The sequence below is a fragment of the Dermacentor albipictus genome, chromosome 9 (genome assembly GCF_038994185.2).
Source record: "Dermacentor albipictus isolate Rhodes 1998 colony chromosome 9, USDA_Dalb.pri_finalv2, whole genome shotgun sequence".
NCBI classification, from domain to species: Eukaryota; Metazoa; Arthropoda; class Arachnida; order Ixodida; family Ixodidae; genus Dermacentor; species Dermacentor albipictus.
The window spans coordinates 4,849,235-4,866,172 of record NC_091829.1 but is presented as its reverse complement, the minus strand read 5'-3'; the positions used below and the strand labels follow the sequence as shown (position 1 = coordinate 4,866,172).

Genomic DNA, 16,938 nt, shown 5'->3' with positions numbered 1-16,938 from the left:
AACTGACGTTTGGTCAGCATTGCCGATTTACCCTAGCTGGAAGTTCTTGGACTTGCGCAGCGAAATAACATGGCGCTGGAAAGCCACAAGCAGCTCTTCAAACGATTCGGGCAGCTTTTGTGAAATCGAAGTTCGGCAGCATAAGAAAAATCCAGCATGGCACATGTAGCAATAAATACAGTGGCGAGCTCCTTAGCTTTTGCCTGCATAAGCTCCATGCTCACAGTTAGATGCGCGGCTCGCTGTTGGCGTACGAACTCCGTCAGGGCAAGTTCGATTTCCGGGAATGTCCCACTCTTTGGACCGCAAAAGCTTCTTCGCGTTTCCTTCTGTAAATGCCATCCATGAATGCTTCCCTCATTGACGCCAAACTGCCTCCCGGCTGCACTGTTGCCAATGTCCTGTGTGGCTAAAATAACCTTTCTCTTGAAAGCATTCAAGTACTGTTTTCGTGGACCAGACATCTTGGTCCTTCAATGCGGAACAAAAAAGATGCACATTGCGAAGTGTGATTTGCACATGTGCTGCCCAAGCACGCACTCAACAACAAAAAAACGACGCTGTAGTCACACAGCAATAACGAAACCAAGCCGTAGCCACTCAGCAATAACGAAGTTAAGCCATAGCCACGCAGCAATAATGAAACCAAAACTTCTAGCCCAAATTTCTGACTGAAATTTTCGTTTGGATCCGCATATCGTACGAGGCGAAAATTTGGGACTCTAATAATAGGGAAAAAAACCTCATACTATATGCAGGTTTTTACTATATACAGCGGTGCATCTTATACACTGAAAAATGCAGTAATCACCGACAGTGATGTGATGAGGGTGAAGACAAGCTTCCATCAAAACAATTGGCACTCTATGAAAAATGTGCGAGCGAAGTGTAAACAACAACAACAATAACAGATAATGCAGCTGAACATGTATAAAGCATGACAGAAAACGTAATAACATAGACCAAATGAAAACAATAAGCACATATGGAAGCAGTTGCAAACATATAAGGGAAAATGTTGATATACATTGAAGCCATAAGAATTGCCACTTAGTTACGTATAAGTTTTATTATATTGAAGTTCGTGTACCCAATTTGTATAAGGGCCTCGCTATTTCACAAGTAATTATTTCAAAAATTGTCCATGCATGGGCTGCACTCACCTTTTTCAAATGCCCACCTTATTAACTTCGGCTGTGTAGCGTGCAGTGTGTTATACCTCCGCACTATCCGAATGGGGCATAGAGGCTTATTGGTTTCCTATTTGGTTGTCTCTCTTGGTTGTTACTATTGTTTAAAGGCAACATTTTCAACCGAATGTTGGCGTCGTGATGAAATTCATACCCCGGCACCCCATTGCTTGTGGTATTGTGCTTTCTTCATGTGTGTGCATGTTCATGCGATGAATGTGTGCTCCTTTGCTTAGGTGGCACCTGCTGGCATGTGCTGCCCTGAATCCATGCGTGTTCTGCACAAAATCTATGCTTTGTACAAATACATTTATGCAGTGAGCTTGTTGCTCCCACACCACACTCGGCTGCATTACCGAGTGCAAGTCTGATTCCTGCTAACAATGATTTATGAAAGATTCATGAAAGATTCATGTGCATGATGCAGTGAAACTCTTTATTTTTTTCATCATTCATCATTAGTACAGAAGGAGGTCCCGGAGTTGCTAGAACTGTCAGGGGGACCTCCTATTAGTAATTTAACATTGCATGAATTAATACATTATGGCAACATAGCAGCGACAGACATCAGAAAACACGAAGGTAATGAAAAAATAAGCAAATACAAAAAGTTATTTACAATAATTGAAGTTCAAAACACAAGCAGATGAAACCGATACAGCGTATGAATAAATAAATATGTAGTAATTGACACATTATGGAAACATAGGAATGACACATGTCAAAGAACACGAGGTTAATGTAACAGATAATTAGAAACAAATATATGCTTACAGTACGCAAAGTAAAAATGTTATATAGATTATGCAACAAAAAATTTCAAATGCCTAAGAAAGGAGAAAAAAGAAGACAAAGGAAGATATAGAATAACAAATAAATAAAAGCTGTTGATACAATAGGTAAATACAGAATCATTGAAAACTGGTAAATAGATTTGTAGACAATATATACTTATAGTAATGAATCAGTAGCCAGTAGTGTTGTTAGTAAATATTTCTTCGTATCTCTCCTGAATGTTAATGTTGTGCGGCAGGCTTTAATATGGGGTGGTAGTCTGTTCCAGTATTTAATGGTCGTGAAAAGTGAAGTAAACATTCCATAATTAGTGTTTATTCGAAGGAGTAAAAAATTTTTGTTAGAGGAAAGTCTCGTATTGTTAGTGTTGGTAAAAGCAGAGTTAATAAATGCATCTAAAATTATTTCATGATTTAGTGTGTGGTATATTAGTAAAACCAATTTGAGCTGGAGCATGTAACGTAATGGTAGTATTATACCCGTGTCACATGGGCGTTTGGAAGGCCTTCCAACCGATAGTCAGTTGACTCAAAGGTCAAGTTCGAGCTGCTACACGGGCGATTTCGACGGCCGCCGAGTCAATAGTCTATCGAGTCAACGGAGCACCTTACAACTCTATCGAAATCTCGATGGCCTTTGAGCAACGGAAACGGAAACAGCGCGAACATGCCCTCTCGTTCACAGTGTGCTCCAACTCACGGTTAGAAAGAACAAATCAAACCAAAATGCTCTAAAAATACTATATATGAGTGTTGTCAATTATTCAATAAAGTATTTTTGCCACTTGATATGCTCGAACTACACACACTCTCGACAACAGCGACGTGCAGCGACGCAAACATTGCCGCAGTTTCGCTACTCAACTTAAAAACTAAACATACATGTAAGACAATGCATAAACAATTGTTTTAATGTATACAGAAACATAAAAGAAATTATAGTGCTTTTTAAGTGGTTTTAATGTTGTTTAACTTTTTGTGACATGAAAACGAAAATAAAGATACGCAGCGCCACACAATTTGGCGAGAAACACCGGTACCACTCAACGGCCTTTCAAAAGTGCCGTGTAGCAGCGCGGCAACTCCTTTGAGTCGATAGAGTTCTGGCGTTTCGAAGGCCGTCGACTGGAAGGCCTTCCAAATGTGCCCGTGTGACACGGGTATTAGACAGTTTTAGTATAGCGTACGCTATTCCATTGCGTACGCTAAAAAATAGCGGGTCGTCACTGCGCATGCGCTGAACGCTAAACGAAATAGCGGGTATAGCGGGCGTACGCAACGCAAACGAGTTAGCGTTAGCGTTTTTGCGGGGTTTGCGGAGTTTGCGAGAAACATGGCGGCGATCCCGGCTGCCCGCTTCGAATTGAATTTGGCGTTGCTTTTGTAAAATGCACTTCGTTCGTAGCAAACGACTGTGTAAACGGCTTTCGCTTAGTCTCAGGCCGCTTCGACGACAGAGTATTATGGATAACTTCGTGGTGTTTTTGAGGTCGCTTCTCGTTTCGAACGAGTCGAAGCCTAACGAAAGAAACGTTTGAGATGTCAGCGCCACCTATCGCTACAGGCGCGAAATAGCCGCAACGACGGAATATGGCCTCAGAGATCCGAAGCTATCGTCGGCCAACTAAAATTGCAGAAAATGTGCGCTGCTTAGCGTACGCTATTATATAGCGTATAGCGTATGCTATAGTTGCATACGCTAAACTAAAACTGTCTATTTTTAAGGAACTGAAAATTGGTACTGCATGTGACATGTAACTAGAGAAATTGATGATCCTCAAGGCTTGATTTTGTAAATGTTGTAGATGTATTATGTGCGAGCAATATGTGTTTCCCCTGTGGGGATGCGCGACCCTCGCGCCTCCCCTGATGTTTTTCCCGCATAGCCCCGTCTCCGTGCGGCGTCGCCCCGTGGGCCGCGGCGTTGGAGTGGTACAAGCGTGGTGCGAGAGAGGGCGCGAGCGTTGTGCCGCTGCGCGGTTACTTGGGTTCGGGAAAGACAAGGCGCTCTCTCTTGGGTTGGAGACAGCTAGCAGCACGGACGTGCTGCGCGTGCAGCGACCCTCTTTCCCGGCGGGTCGGCGCACGGCGGGGATGTCTCCCGCGTGCGCGCCACCCATGCTTCTGCGAGACCGCCTCGCGTGGCCGCCCTCGAACGCGCCACGATTCGCGTGACCATACACGCGAACTACCAGGTGTTGGGATCCAGCATGGGGCGAACATATTCGCTCGCTCTGCGGTCGCGGTGAGTCGGACTTCTAGATTTGTCCCGTGCCCATCGGCATGTTTTGTGGATAGCAACTCGGCTAGCAGGCAGTGATCTATGAAAGGTGCAATAAATGCCCTTGTGATTGTTTGCACTACTGTGTTGTCGTTCCTTTGTCCCAAGAGTACAGTGTGAGAATCCCACATCAGACCCCACACCCCAAACTGAAATGCAATATTGCAGGTGACAATGAATAAATGCGTAATAAAGTGAAATTCTAACGTTTTGTGGAAAATGCGAGCGCGTTAGGATTAGTACTCTTATTCCAAAGGCAATTTTTTTATAGACAATGTCAGCATGCTAGTTAAACTTAAGTTGGGGGTCAAGTTTGACGCCAAGGAAGACAACTTCATGTGCAGGTGAGAGAACATGAGTTTCTAAGACGAGCGGTGGCGTGGGCGCGATGACACGTTTATGTGTATGAAAAAGCATAAACTGAGTTTTCGAAGGGTTGATGTGAAGTTTGTTACTTGTGCACTACGTAGATAACTTGCTTAGGTCAGAATTTAGTCGTTTTATTACAGTATTTATGCATTTGCTATTAGTAGATATAGTCGTGTTGTCAGCATATAGTATAGATGAAGTACTGGTTAAACAGTGAGGAAAATCATTGATGTACACCAGGAAAAGTAAAGGGCCTAAAAGTGAGCCTTGTGGGACACCCTTAGTGACTGATTTAGTACGTGAAAGTGAACCTCTGAAATTTACAACTTGGGTTCTGTTAGTCAAATAACTGCGGATGAGTGTAAGAGCTGGGCCACGAATGCCCAGAGCTTCTAACTTGTAAGAAAGGGTGTTATGACAGATGGTGTCAAATGCTTTACTAAAGTCAATGAAAACTGAACCGACAATATGGGAGTTGTCAAGGGCATGTTTTATTTTGTCAGTGAATGATGTTATAGCTGTTTCAGTTGAATAACCTTTACGAAACCCGTGTTGTTCATGCGAGAGAAGATTAAATTTGTGAAAGTAGTTTGTTAAGCGGGCTACAAGTAGTTTCTCAATGATTTTGCTAAAAAAAGATAGCATGCAGATGGGACGGTAGTTTGAAATTAATTCTTTGTTACCTTTTTTTAATATGGGAGTTATTTTACCGTGCTTTAATTTGTCGGGGAAAACGCCTGTTATGAACATGCAGTTAAAAATGTGCGTGAGTACATCGGCGATATGAGATGATACTAACTTGATTTTAGAAGGTTGTAAATTATCAAGGCCGGGACCTGTAGTTCGTAAACTAGCGATTGAATCGGATACTTCTATGGGTGATGTAGGGAGCAAGTAAAATGAATAAGGTGTTTGCCTGAGTACTGGCTGTGGTATACTGTCTAGTGAATGATCATGTGTAGGACAGAAAAAAGTATTGAATTCAATTGCGATATCAGTGGCTTCCGTTACTACCCTTGTTCCTGTATTAAGTTGGTTCAGTGCATGGTTTGGTGAAGACAGATGAAGAAAGGACCTAATGGTATCCCAGGTTTTGCGGGTGATATTTTTGTGTTTAACAATCGTTTTCTCAAAGTAGGAACGCTTGGCTTCTTTCAAGAGTCTGGTAAGTGTGTTAGAATAAGTTATGTACCACGGCTTTAAAGTTACATTAAAACGTTGGCGTTTTAATTTTTTATGGAGGTCATCACGTTTTTTAATACTTTTTAAGAGGGATCCTGTTATCCACGGGTTTCTAGGGGTGGAGAACCAGTGAGTATTTTGTGTTATGCTAGTACACTCCAAGTACATGCTTTTAACTTTGTTGTTAAATTGTTCGAATGCCAGGATTGGGTCTGTTATAGAAAGAATCGGGTTCCAGTCGATTTCAGCAATTTGACTAATGAACTTAGTGGTGTGAAAGTTCACCGTTTTTATGTTTCATTGGTACGGTGTGTTAATAGACTTTAATAGAACGAATACAGGATATTGGTCTGTTATGGGAACAGTGACTACGCCAGCACGTTGCTCTAGGTGTCAGTTTGATAATACATGATCTATTAAAGAGTGAGATCCGGATGGAGGACATCTTGTGGGTACGATTATTAATGAATCTAGGCCATATCCCGCATAGCAGTTGGTATAATTAGAGCAGTGACTATCATTGGGTTTAGTGATATCTATGTTTATGTCACCGAGGATGACAACCTTTTTGTTTTCGTTTGCAATGATGTTCAAGATAGCATCTAGTTGAGAACAAAAGTTTGCAGAGCAAGATGATGGGGAACGGTATACTGACCCAATTATTGTGTTTCTACTGTTAGCTGAAAGAAAGGATTTATCGAATTCCAAGAATACAGATTCAACGTTAGGGCAATAGAAAGATAGATCATGGCGACGGTGATGTGGATGGTTATCTTGGACAAGAATTGCTGAACCACCATACCAAACATCCTTACGGACACATGCTTCCATTGTGTATCCGGGTATACCAAATAGCTTGCTATCAGTGTTTGTCAACCATACTTCTGAGAGGCAAATGATAGTGAAAGGGTTATTTAGATTAGAAAAGAAATCTATCATGTTATCATAGTTCTTTGAGAGGCTACGTATGTTGAAGTGTATCAGGGATTTCTGGGTGAACCTGCTGTTATTTAGTGAACGTTTTAGTTCTTCTGAAGAAAAATACATTGTTTAGAATATTTATTTGATTAGATATAAAAATGGAAGGCTTGAACAGCTACGAGGTGATTAGCGAAAGGTCGCGTGTGCTAGAAATAACGTACACGCGGCCTCTTTCTGTCTTTCGTGCTTTGATGCGGCAATTGTCCGTCCATAGAAATTTCCAGTTGTGCTGCTTTTTCAGTTCGAGGGCTTGAGCAAACAGACGTTTGTTGTCATTTATTAAGTGGTCGTTAATAAAGACCTTGGCCTCTGCAGACGGAGGGAAGCCGAGAGTAGTAGTGTTTAGTCGTGCTTTCCGGGCCTTATTTACGAAGTCAGCCTTCTTAGTGTGGGAACAGAAGCGTGCAATTATATTTAAATACCACGGTTGAGACAACGCTTTATTCGAAGAAGGAAAAATGGCGCCGATGCAAAAACGAACACGAGCCGATGATTGATGATGACTTTGTACAGATGAAGATGAAGTCCGCATAAATGCTTACACTAATTTCCCCCGTGGACGGAAGCGGCCAGCCTGGCCGCACATTAGACAGTGGAACGGAGATGAAAGGGCTTCAGGCGAGAAACGTGCACGATCTCTGTTCCGCGGCAGCGTAGGTTGGTTGGTGCCTCAACAGGTGTAACGCGATAGTTCACCGGCAAGGTCTGCTCTATGACTTTGTAGGGGCCTGGATATCGAGACTCAAGCTTCTCACATAAACCGGGTGTTCATGCAGGGGTCCATAGGAGCACATCGTCACCAGGGCGGTAGGAAACAACGCGATGAGAGGCATCGTACCAATGTTTGCGATTGTCTTGGCTTGCTGCACTGTTCATATGGGCGCGACGACGACATCGGGCAAGACGAGACACAAACTGGTCGCAAATGAATGGTGAAGCGTTGACGGGGCCAGAGAAGAAAAAAACGTCGAGTGATGAGGTTGGGTGGCGGCCGTATACTAAGAAAAACGGAAAGTATCCGGTGGTCCGTTGAACAGACGTGTTGTACGCAAATGTTACAAATGGGAGAATCGCATCCCAGTTACGATGATCAGGTTGAATATACATGGATAGCATGTCGCACAGCGTGCGATGAAATCGCTCTGTTAGGCCGTTGGTTTGAGGGTGGTAGCTAGACGTTGTCTTGTGCACGGTGTTGGACGCTTGCAGAACTTGATTAAGAGGGCTTGAAAGAAATGCCTTGCCCCGGTCGCTCAAAAGAACGTGAGGCGCCCCGTGACGTAAGTAGACGGCCTGCAAGAAGAAGGCCGCTACTTCTGAGGCAGCTCCTGAGCGTATTGAGGCTGTTTCAGCGTACCGGGTCAAATGGTCAACAGCAGTGACGATCCATCGGTTGCCGTCTGGAGTAGGTGGGAGTGGCCCAAAAAGGTCAATGCCGACGACAGAGAAGGGTTGTGCCGACGACACCGAGATGGTGGACGCTGCGGTCTGGTCTTGCGACATGGCGGCCTCTTGGCGTAAGCGACGTCCCGAACGTAGCTTCAGGAGAGATCTTGAAGTGGATTGAGGTCGAAGGGGTCTTAAAGCGCCTCCACCACTTGAAATACCATGGTCGAGACGACGCTTTATTCCAAGAAGGAAAAATGGCACCAATGCAAAAACGAACACGAGCTGATGCTTGATGATGACTTTGTACAGATGAAGATGAAGTCCGCATAAATGCTTACAATATGTTTATCTTTCTTCGCAGGGACGCGGTGAACGATTTCTATGTCAGATGGTGCCACAGGGCAGCCAATCTTGTCACCGATTTTTTGGAGAACAGTGACACAATTCTCGCCCTGTGTGGACGGCACACCCCTGATCTCGACATTGTTTGTACGAGAATACTGCTCGAGGTCCGCTACCCTTCTAGCAAGCTTTTCGTTTTCTTTTGCGAGTGTTTTGTTCTCTGCATTCACAGCGTCACATTTTCCCCTCGATCCTTTGTGCAGCTGGTTCATCTTGCGCAAACTTTCACGCATTTCTGCGATTTCTTTCCAAAGAGCGTCAACATCGCGAGCAAGTTCTGCATTACTGGGCATTGCTAAAAAACCGTGGGAGTAACCTTGGCAGCAGCAGGCTTGACAAAAGTTAAGAACAGAATGGTAAATACCGTATAAAAGCGAAGACTAACCTGCGTAACCAAAAAGTACTGCTTAGTGGTGTGTCCTTGTTGCCACGGCTGCTGCTGCCAAGTGAAGCACAGGACCAGACAGATCCCTTTTTTGTAGTGCTGGTGGCGCCACGGAGCGGTCCAGTTCAGTGGTAGCATTGCGAGATGTCACCAGGTGGCCACGGTGAAATCGACTGGCGGGGATGGTGGGCGTGAAGTCCACGTGCCAGGATAGCCATATGCTTGTCAGCACAACGGCGGTAGAAATCAACGCTTGCCGATTACTGTGCTCCGATCTGCGTAACCAAAAAGTACTGCTTAGTGGTGTGTCCTCTTTGCCACGGCTGCTGCTGCCAAGTAGTAGTTGGCAGTAGTTATTGATATGCGGGGATCGGCAAATTGATTCATTTTCATTTTCTGTTTTCAGGTGTGACGACCGTGATGACTTTTGACCAGTGGGGGTCACTGATCAAGAAAAATTTTGAGCCATGTTTTTGGGTGCCTCCTGCACACCAGCCCGTGCACCATGACGATTTGCATCCTGAAATGATTAATCGCCGTCTGATCTACAAGGACTCGTATGGGGCCATTTGGCCGTGGGCTGACTATCAATTGAGGCCAAACTTTCCAATTGCCATGGTGGTGGTATGTTGCTACTGTCATCATTCATGGTGCTGTTTTGTGCTAAATGGACGACAAGGCTTTGCTTTGGGCGTCAAGTCTTAAAGCATTGTGACCTATCTAGGAGAGTGTGAGGTGCAGGCACATTATCTTGGCTTTGCCTTTTAAATGTAATAGGGCCAAGAACTGCATTGCCATGTGCTTTCATGAAGGTATGTTCAGCTGTAATTTGAAAAAGAAAAAGGAAGAATGTTGCTGGTCCAACTTGTGTGAGGCAAGGTAAGGGAAAGCCGAAGTAGTTCTAAAAATGCAATCCAATTTGCATAGATTTACTTAGGCTTATTGCAAAAAAGAGAGAAAATTGAGGTAAACTTGCTTTAGACATGTTAAATGGGAGTTCTGTCCTCAGTTTGTCGCATATTGCATGAGCAAAATTTGAAGTAATTTCAATGAAAGGGCAAAATTGGCATTCACCTGAATTGTAACATAAAGCTACAAAGGAAGTGGATATGGGTTTCTCAGAAAGAAAGTCTTGCAGTTGAAAAAACATTCGTCCTGTTCCGGGACTTGAACCCGAGACCAGCACCCTTCTGAGGTGGTCGCTCTACCATCTTAGCTAACCAGGAGGCTAGCTGATCGCAAAGTGAGGGCAAATTAATCATCAACTTGAGGCACTGGGATACTGAATATGTACCATCTCTACCATCTGAGGTAACCAGGAAGTTAGTTGGGAGGTTAGCAGAAATAATGGAGTGACTTCCCCGGAAAAGCAATGGTCCTGGGTTAGAGTCCCAGACCAGGACAAATTTTTCTTTAACTGCAAGGCTTTCTTTCTGATAAACCCGTATGGGTTTCCTTTATAGCGTCATGCTACAATGCGGGTGGATGCCAATTTTTCCCTTTCATGTACTTTCCTCCACCTTGCGGACTTCCACAGAACTGATTTGCCAGTAATCTCAGAGTATTTTTTTTAGAAGGTAAGATATACAGAGATCCTTTAGAAGCCTTCTCTACACCATGTTATGTGAGGAAGTCTGGTTTTGTGCTTGTGAAACAGTTTTTGACTTTGACATGTTGATCATATTGCAAATTTTACAAACTACTGGAGCCCGCCCAGCAGACAGTGTTGGATCAATTTTCTGCCTTGAATTGTGTCATCACTGTGCAGTGCTGTACAATACTGTGCAATTTAGACCTGCTGTGTAAGCTTTATCTAGGGTAATTCTTGCATGACAATCATTATCTGGCTTGATAGCTACCCAATTTCACTTGTAGTGCTCTTTCTTGTTAAGTTACATTATTGATGGAGTTATAAGCATCGGGTGTCTAAGATGTAAATCAAGGCTGATGTGGCAGCACCAACTAGGAAGCACATGTTTCAGTATCATACGGGGATAAAATTGGTCTTATCATTTTATGCTAGTCCTAGCTTGTAGTTAAGAAATGTAGTATATTTTAATGCATCTTTAGTGCATCTTTCTTCCTTAATCATTCTAGGCACCTGAGCTTTTCACTGTTGAGAAGGCCTGGGATGCTCTAAACATTGTCAAACAGACCCTTGTTGGCCCCTTTGGAATGAAGACCCTTGATCCCAGGTGAATATTAAAGGCAGTCCAATATGAAATTATTGTTTTGTGGCCTCTGTTAAAGCAGTGGTGCTTCTTGCAAAGGTTTGCCGCTGACATGTTTCAGTGTACCCTCGAACCTCATTTTAATGAAATGGGATATAACGAAGTAAATGAAATTCCCCTTGAAGTTTCCATAAATATTCATGTATTTAAAATCTCGTTTTGACTAAGTGAAATTGTCCTGTAAATGGATGTAGTGAACTAGATTCGTCTTTGAAACAAAAAAAAAAATACCCGACCGTTGTGCGCCGATTATATGGCTTTCTGCATGGTTCAGCACTCGTTCACCATGGCAGGTAAAGACTCCTGCGTCCCCGCGTCGAATACGTCGTCGAGAAAAACTGCACAGGTGCGCATAAGCATCAACTTACTATCACACTTCTCCACTGACCTTTCTCTCTTGCATGTCCCTGGCTGAACAAACCACGCCATACGTGGTGGTGCAAAAGATAAATGCATTCACTTTTGCGCGCTGTGTTCGGTGCCACACGCTGCTCGACTGCAATGAGCCAAGTGGAAAGCGGGCACGAAGGACCATCACAATGGAACAGACGGCAGCTGTGTAGAGGCTGTTTCATCAGGTGCTAAGTCGTGTTGCACATGCCGAAGATTCTTTTGTTCTTTTATTTAAACCTCATCGGATGTGTGGCCGTGTAGTTATTCCGCGGGCTGCAAAGCCGTCTTCTTATTTCCATGTTTACTATTGTGCACCCCATTGGGCATGTATTGCAATAAACAGTTATAATGAACATAAGGAAGTAACTGATGTAAAGAAGTAATTTAGACTGCCTTTTCAACTTCATTATAATGAGGTTTTAGTGTGTTATACAATATTTTTGCAATGTATTATTTGTTTTCGTAGTACACCTCATAAACCATTGCCATAATCTTATTACTAGGATATTGCGAATAGGCGGTTTTGAGTTCGAAGCGAATTCGAAGTGAATAGTGATTTTGGCTGAACATTTTCGAATTGAATATTGCTACGGGATAGTATTTCCAATGACAAAAAGCCGAGCAGTAAGAAAACGATGACGGCGATTAGAAGCTAGCGCGGACTGTTGCCTCTTGGCCAAGCGCAGCGTATTTTCTTGTAAATATACTTGTACATAGCTTTTCGTCTGCGTCTTCCTACGTAACATATCTGGTGGAGGTGGACGTTCCCTGTACCTCGTCACGGAGCTTCGCAGTGGACGGTACGTCGAGCCTTCCTTCATGGCTCCCGGCGATGACAACCCGACTCCGCCAGCTCCAACACCTGCTGCCACCTCGACGATCTGCATCACTCTCCCCGCTCCCTGTGATCCTGGCGTATGCTCGGGCAAAGATGGGGAAGACGTCGATGACTGGATCAGCCTGTATGAACACGTCAGCCGCAATAACCGGTGGGACCCTACTATTATGCTCGCCAACATAGTCTTTTACCTCGGTGGCACAACTAGAGTTTGGTATCGCACGCACAAAGATGAGCTCACCAGTTGAGTTTCACTTAAGACACAGCTTCGAGACTTGTTCGGCAACCCCTTCGGTCACCAACTTGCCGGGCAGAAGGCGCTTTCCGGCCGTGTGCAGACATCAACAGAGCCCTATGTCACGTACATTCAGGACATCTTGGCTCTGTGCCGCAAAGTTGACACCCACATGACTGAGTCCGACAAGGTTGACCACATCCTCAAAGGCATTGCCGATGACGCCTTCAACTTGCCCGTTTGCAACAACGTAGCAACGGTGGATGCTGTTATAAAAGAGTGCCACCGCCTGGAACTCTCTAAAAGCCAACGTGTTGACCAGCATTTCGCCCGTCTGCCGAACACCCCAGTGACATCTTCCTGTGCCGACACTCCTCGTCCCAACAACATTGCCGATGTTACCAGGATCGTCCGGCGTGAGATCGAGGCCGCCTATCCGGCTGCCTTCGACTCCAGTCCTACCAACACATCTGCAGTGACGGTCTCACTGATCCAGGCAGTTGTCCGCCAAGAGTTCGAAAACATGGGTCTTCACACCATCTGCTCGGCCCATCGTCCTGATACCCGCCCGGCTTCTTCGATTCCGCCCCGTCCCGCATCTTTTTGCCCACCACGTTTCCGCAACCCATCTGAATGGCGCACTGCTGACAACAAGCCCATTTGTTTCCACTGCCATTGAATCGGGCACATTTCTTGGCACTGTCGCAGTCGCTGGAGTTCCCCGACCCGGCCTACATATACTGCCTTCTCTCGCCCCCCAGGTGGCCCTTCTCGTCCCTAAGCCGCACGCTCCGATAACGTTGCCGCTGATTCTCCTGCACCAAACCGCTCCTATTCTTGTTCGCCTTCGCCCCAACGATGACAATCTCGCTCTCCCCAGTCCCGTCGCTCCTATTCGCCGACTCCCTTCGGACGCCGCTCCCAGCCGGAAAACTAGATGATGCAGCACCTCGAGGTGACGCTGCATTGCACCCTACACCGCCAAATCCTCTACTGACGTTGCCCACTCATCTGAACCTTCTTGACGTGCAAGTCGACGGTGTTTCTGTGTCTGCACTCATTGACACTGGGACGCATTTGTCCGTAATTAGCGCTGACCTTCGTAACCGGCTCAAGAAAATTATCACGCCCGCCACGACGCCTGTTGTCCGTGTCGCCGATGGCGGAACAGCCCCCATAATAGGTATGTGTACCGCCCGCGTCTTCTTCACCGATCGCTCAACAATCGTGCTATTCACAGTCATCGCTCACTGTCCCCATGACATCATCCTCGGCTTAGACTTCCTCTCCACACATTCTGCTCTCATCGATTGCTCCGCCAGTACTCTCCGCCTCGACCTGCCTGTTCTGGATCCCGCTGAACAACACCCTACTCACCTCAGTTCTGTCGACTTCGTTCGCTTGCGACCTTCGGCACTGACTTACGTTGACTTCGTGTCATCCCCACCAGTCCCCGACGGTCACTACATCGCGGCTCCTATGCAAGACGTCCTCCTTACACACGGGATCACAGTACCTCACACAGCTTTATCTATTACGGCGAATTGCGTCTGCCTGCTAGTGGTCAATTTTGGCTTGACAACACAAGCGCTGCCACGCGGGATGTCTCTGGCCCAACTTTGCTCATTCGAGGATCACTCTGTAGCATCGATTTCAGTAGACGACAATTCAGCCGATCCTCCTCTACTGTCGCAGTCGGCAACTTGTACCATCGCCAACTTACAGAAAATGATTGCACCCGTCATGCCTTCCGAGAATGCTCGTGCGCTCTACCGCGTTCTGATTTCCTACCCAAGATATTTTTTACTTTAACGATCGTCCTTTGGCCCAAACAACAGCTGTGATACATCGCATTAATACCGGCGATGCCCCTCATATTCATCGCCGCCCATATCGAGTATCACCGGCTGAGCGTCAAGTTATTCACACCGAAGTTTGCAAAATGCTTGCCAAGAACATTATTGAACCGTCATATAGTCCATCGGCGTCACCTGTTGTGCTGGTAAAAAAAGAAGGATGGCTCATGGCGCTTTTGCGTGTATATTATCGGCACCTTAACAGGGTTACCAAAAAGGACTTGTATCCCCTAGCTACCTCGGATTGACGACGCCCTTGACTGCCTCCACGGTGCTCGCTATTTCTCCTCTATTGACCTTCGCTCTGGCTATTGGCAGATTGCCGTGGACGATCTCGACCGCGAGAAGACTGCCTTTGTAACACCCGAAGGTCTTTATCAATTCAAAGTGATGCCGTTCGGTCTATGTAACGCTCCTGCCACTTTTGAACGCATGATGGACTCCCTTCTTCATGGTTTCAAATGGTCCACGTGCCTGTGCTACTTGGACGACGTTATAGTATTCTCCCCAACATTCGCTACGTACCTCGAGCGCCTCTCAGCAGTACTGGGCGTTTTTCGGCGAGCCGGTCTGCAACTCAACGCATCGAAGTGCCAATTCGGCTGTCGCCAGATTACCGTCCTTGGACATCTCGTTGATGCGAACGGAGTGCAACCGGACCCAGGCAAGATTCATGCTGTTACGCACTTCCCTGTTCCAAAGTGTGTCAAGGATGTGCACAGCTTCATCAGCCTTTGCTCGTACTTCCGCCGTTTTGTGAAAAATTTCGTGGCCATAGCACGACCAGTAACCGAGCTTTTGAAAAAAGACACCCCTTTCCAGTGGGGCGATAATGAGGCCTCTGCATTCTCGCTTCTAATCGACCTTCTCACAATGCCTCCCGTTCTGGCCCATTTCGATCCTTCTGCGCCTACCGAAGTCCGTACTGATGCCAGCGGTCACGGAATTGGCGCAGTACTGGCACAACGCCAGCGTGGCCACGCCCGTGTTATCGCTTACGCCAGCAGGCTCCTCTCGCCCGCGGAGCGCAACTATTCCATCACTGAGCGTGAGTGTCTGGCCCTAGTTTGGGCGGTTGCGAAGTTCCGCCCACACTTATATGGCCGACCCTTTTCCGTTGTCACAGACCATCACGCGCTTTGCTGGTTATACTCATTGAAAGAGCCTACAGAAAGACTTGGTCGCTGGGCCTTACGCCTGCAAGAATATTCGTTCTCTGTCACCTACTACAAATCTGGCCGACTACACAAGGACGCTGACTGCCTGTCTCGCTACCCGGTCGACGAGCCTGACGCCGCCGACAGTAGTAGTGCCAACGGCATTTTCTCTGTGTCTGCCTTTGCTAACATCCCCGATGAGCAGTACCGAGACCTATCGCTGCGAGTACTCATCGAGCGTCTGCACTCTACACCTACCGACGCATCCGTTCGCCGATATGTCCTCCAGGGCGGCATTCTGTACCAAAGGAACTTCCTCCCTGATGGCCCTGATCTTCTTCTTGTCATGCCAAAACATCTACGACAGAGTGTGCTCTTTGAGATGCATGACGCACCCACTGCAAGACATCTTGGGGTATCCCGCACGTACGACCGCGTCCGCCGCTGCTTCTATTGGCCTGGTCTCGTTCGCTCTGTCCGACGCTATGTTGCTGCCTGTGATCCCTGCCAACGTCGGAAAACACCTCAGGTGCTACCTTCCGGTCATCTCCAGCCAATCACCCTCCCTGTGGAACCGTTCTTTCGTGTTGGATTAGACCTCCTCGGTCCCTTTCCCACGTCATCCTCTGGGAACAAATGGGTAGCCGTCGCAATTGATTACGCCACCCGATACGCTATCACGCGGGCTCTCCTCCCAGTTGCGCCACTGACGTCGCGGACATTCTCTTGCGTGACATTATCTTAGTGCATGGTGCCCCGCGACAGCTGCTTACTGACCATGGTCGTAACTTCCTCTCGAAAGTTATCGCCGACATTGTGCGTTCCTGCTCTATTCAACACAAGCTGACTACCTCATACCATCCTCAAACCAATGGCCTGACAGAGCGGTTAAACCGTACTCTTAGCGACATGCTGTCCAAGTACATTTCGAAGGACCACCACGACTGGGACGTTGCCATTCCTTACGTCAGATTTGCTTATAATTCTTCCCAGCAACGACACTGCCAGATTTTCTCCATTTTATCTACTCTACGGTCGCGAACCGACCTTGCCCCTTGACACGGTACTTCCTCCTGCTGCGACCTCAACAACCGAGTATGCGCGCGACGCCATCGCCTTCGCTGACCATGCACGCGAGCCTGCCCGTGCTCGACTGACGGACTCGCAAACCACGCAGCAGCGTCAGTACAACGCCCGCCACCGTGACGTACAGTTTTTGCCTGGTGCACTCGTGTTCCTATGGTCGCCCTCTCGT

The 16,938-nt window shown here is 46.4% G+C and overlaps 1 protein-coding gene across 3 annotated transcripts in view; it reads left to right on the top strand.

The window, feature by feature from the left end:
• The window catches only part of LOC135906131 (glycogen debranching enzyme), a 130,535-nt gene that overhangs the window by 77,572 nt on the left and 36,025 nt on the right, over positions 1 to 16,938 (top strand). For all 3 annotated transcript variants that reach the window (XM_070525879.1, XM_070525878.1, XM_070525880.1), the window contains 2 exons: positions 9,380 to 9,597; positions 11,071 to 11,168. In XM_070525879.1, coding sequence (XP_070381980.1) covers positions 9,380 to 9,597; positions 11,071 to 11,168 — 316 coding nt within the window. The remainder of the gene's footprint in view (positions 1 to 9,379; positions 9,598 to 11,070; positions 11,169 to 16,938) is intronic.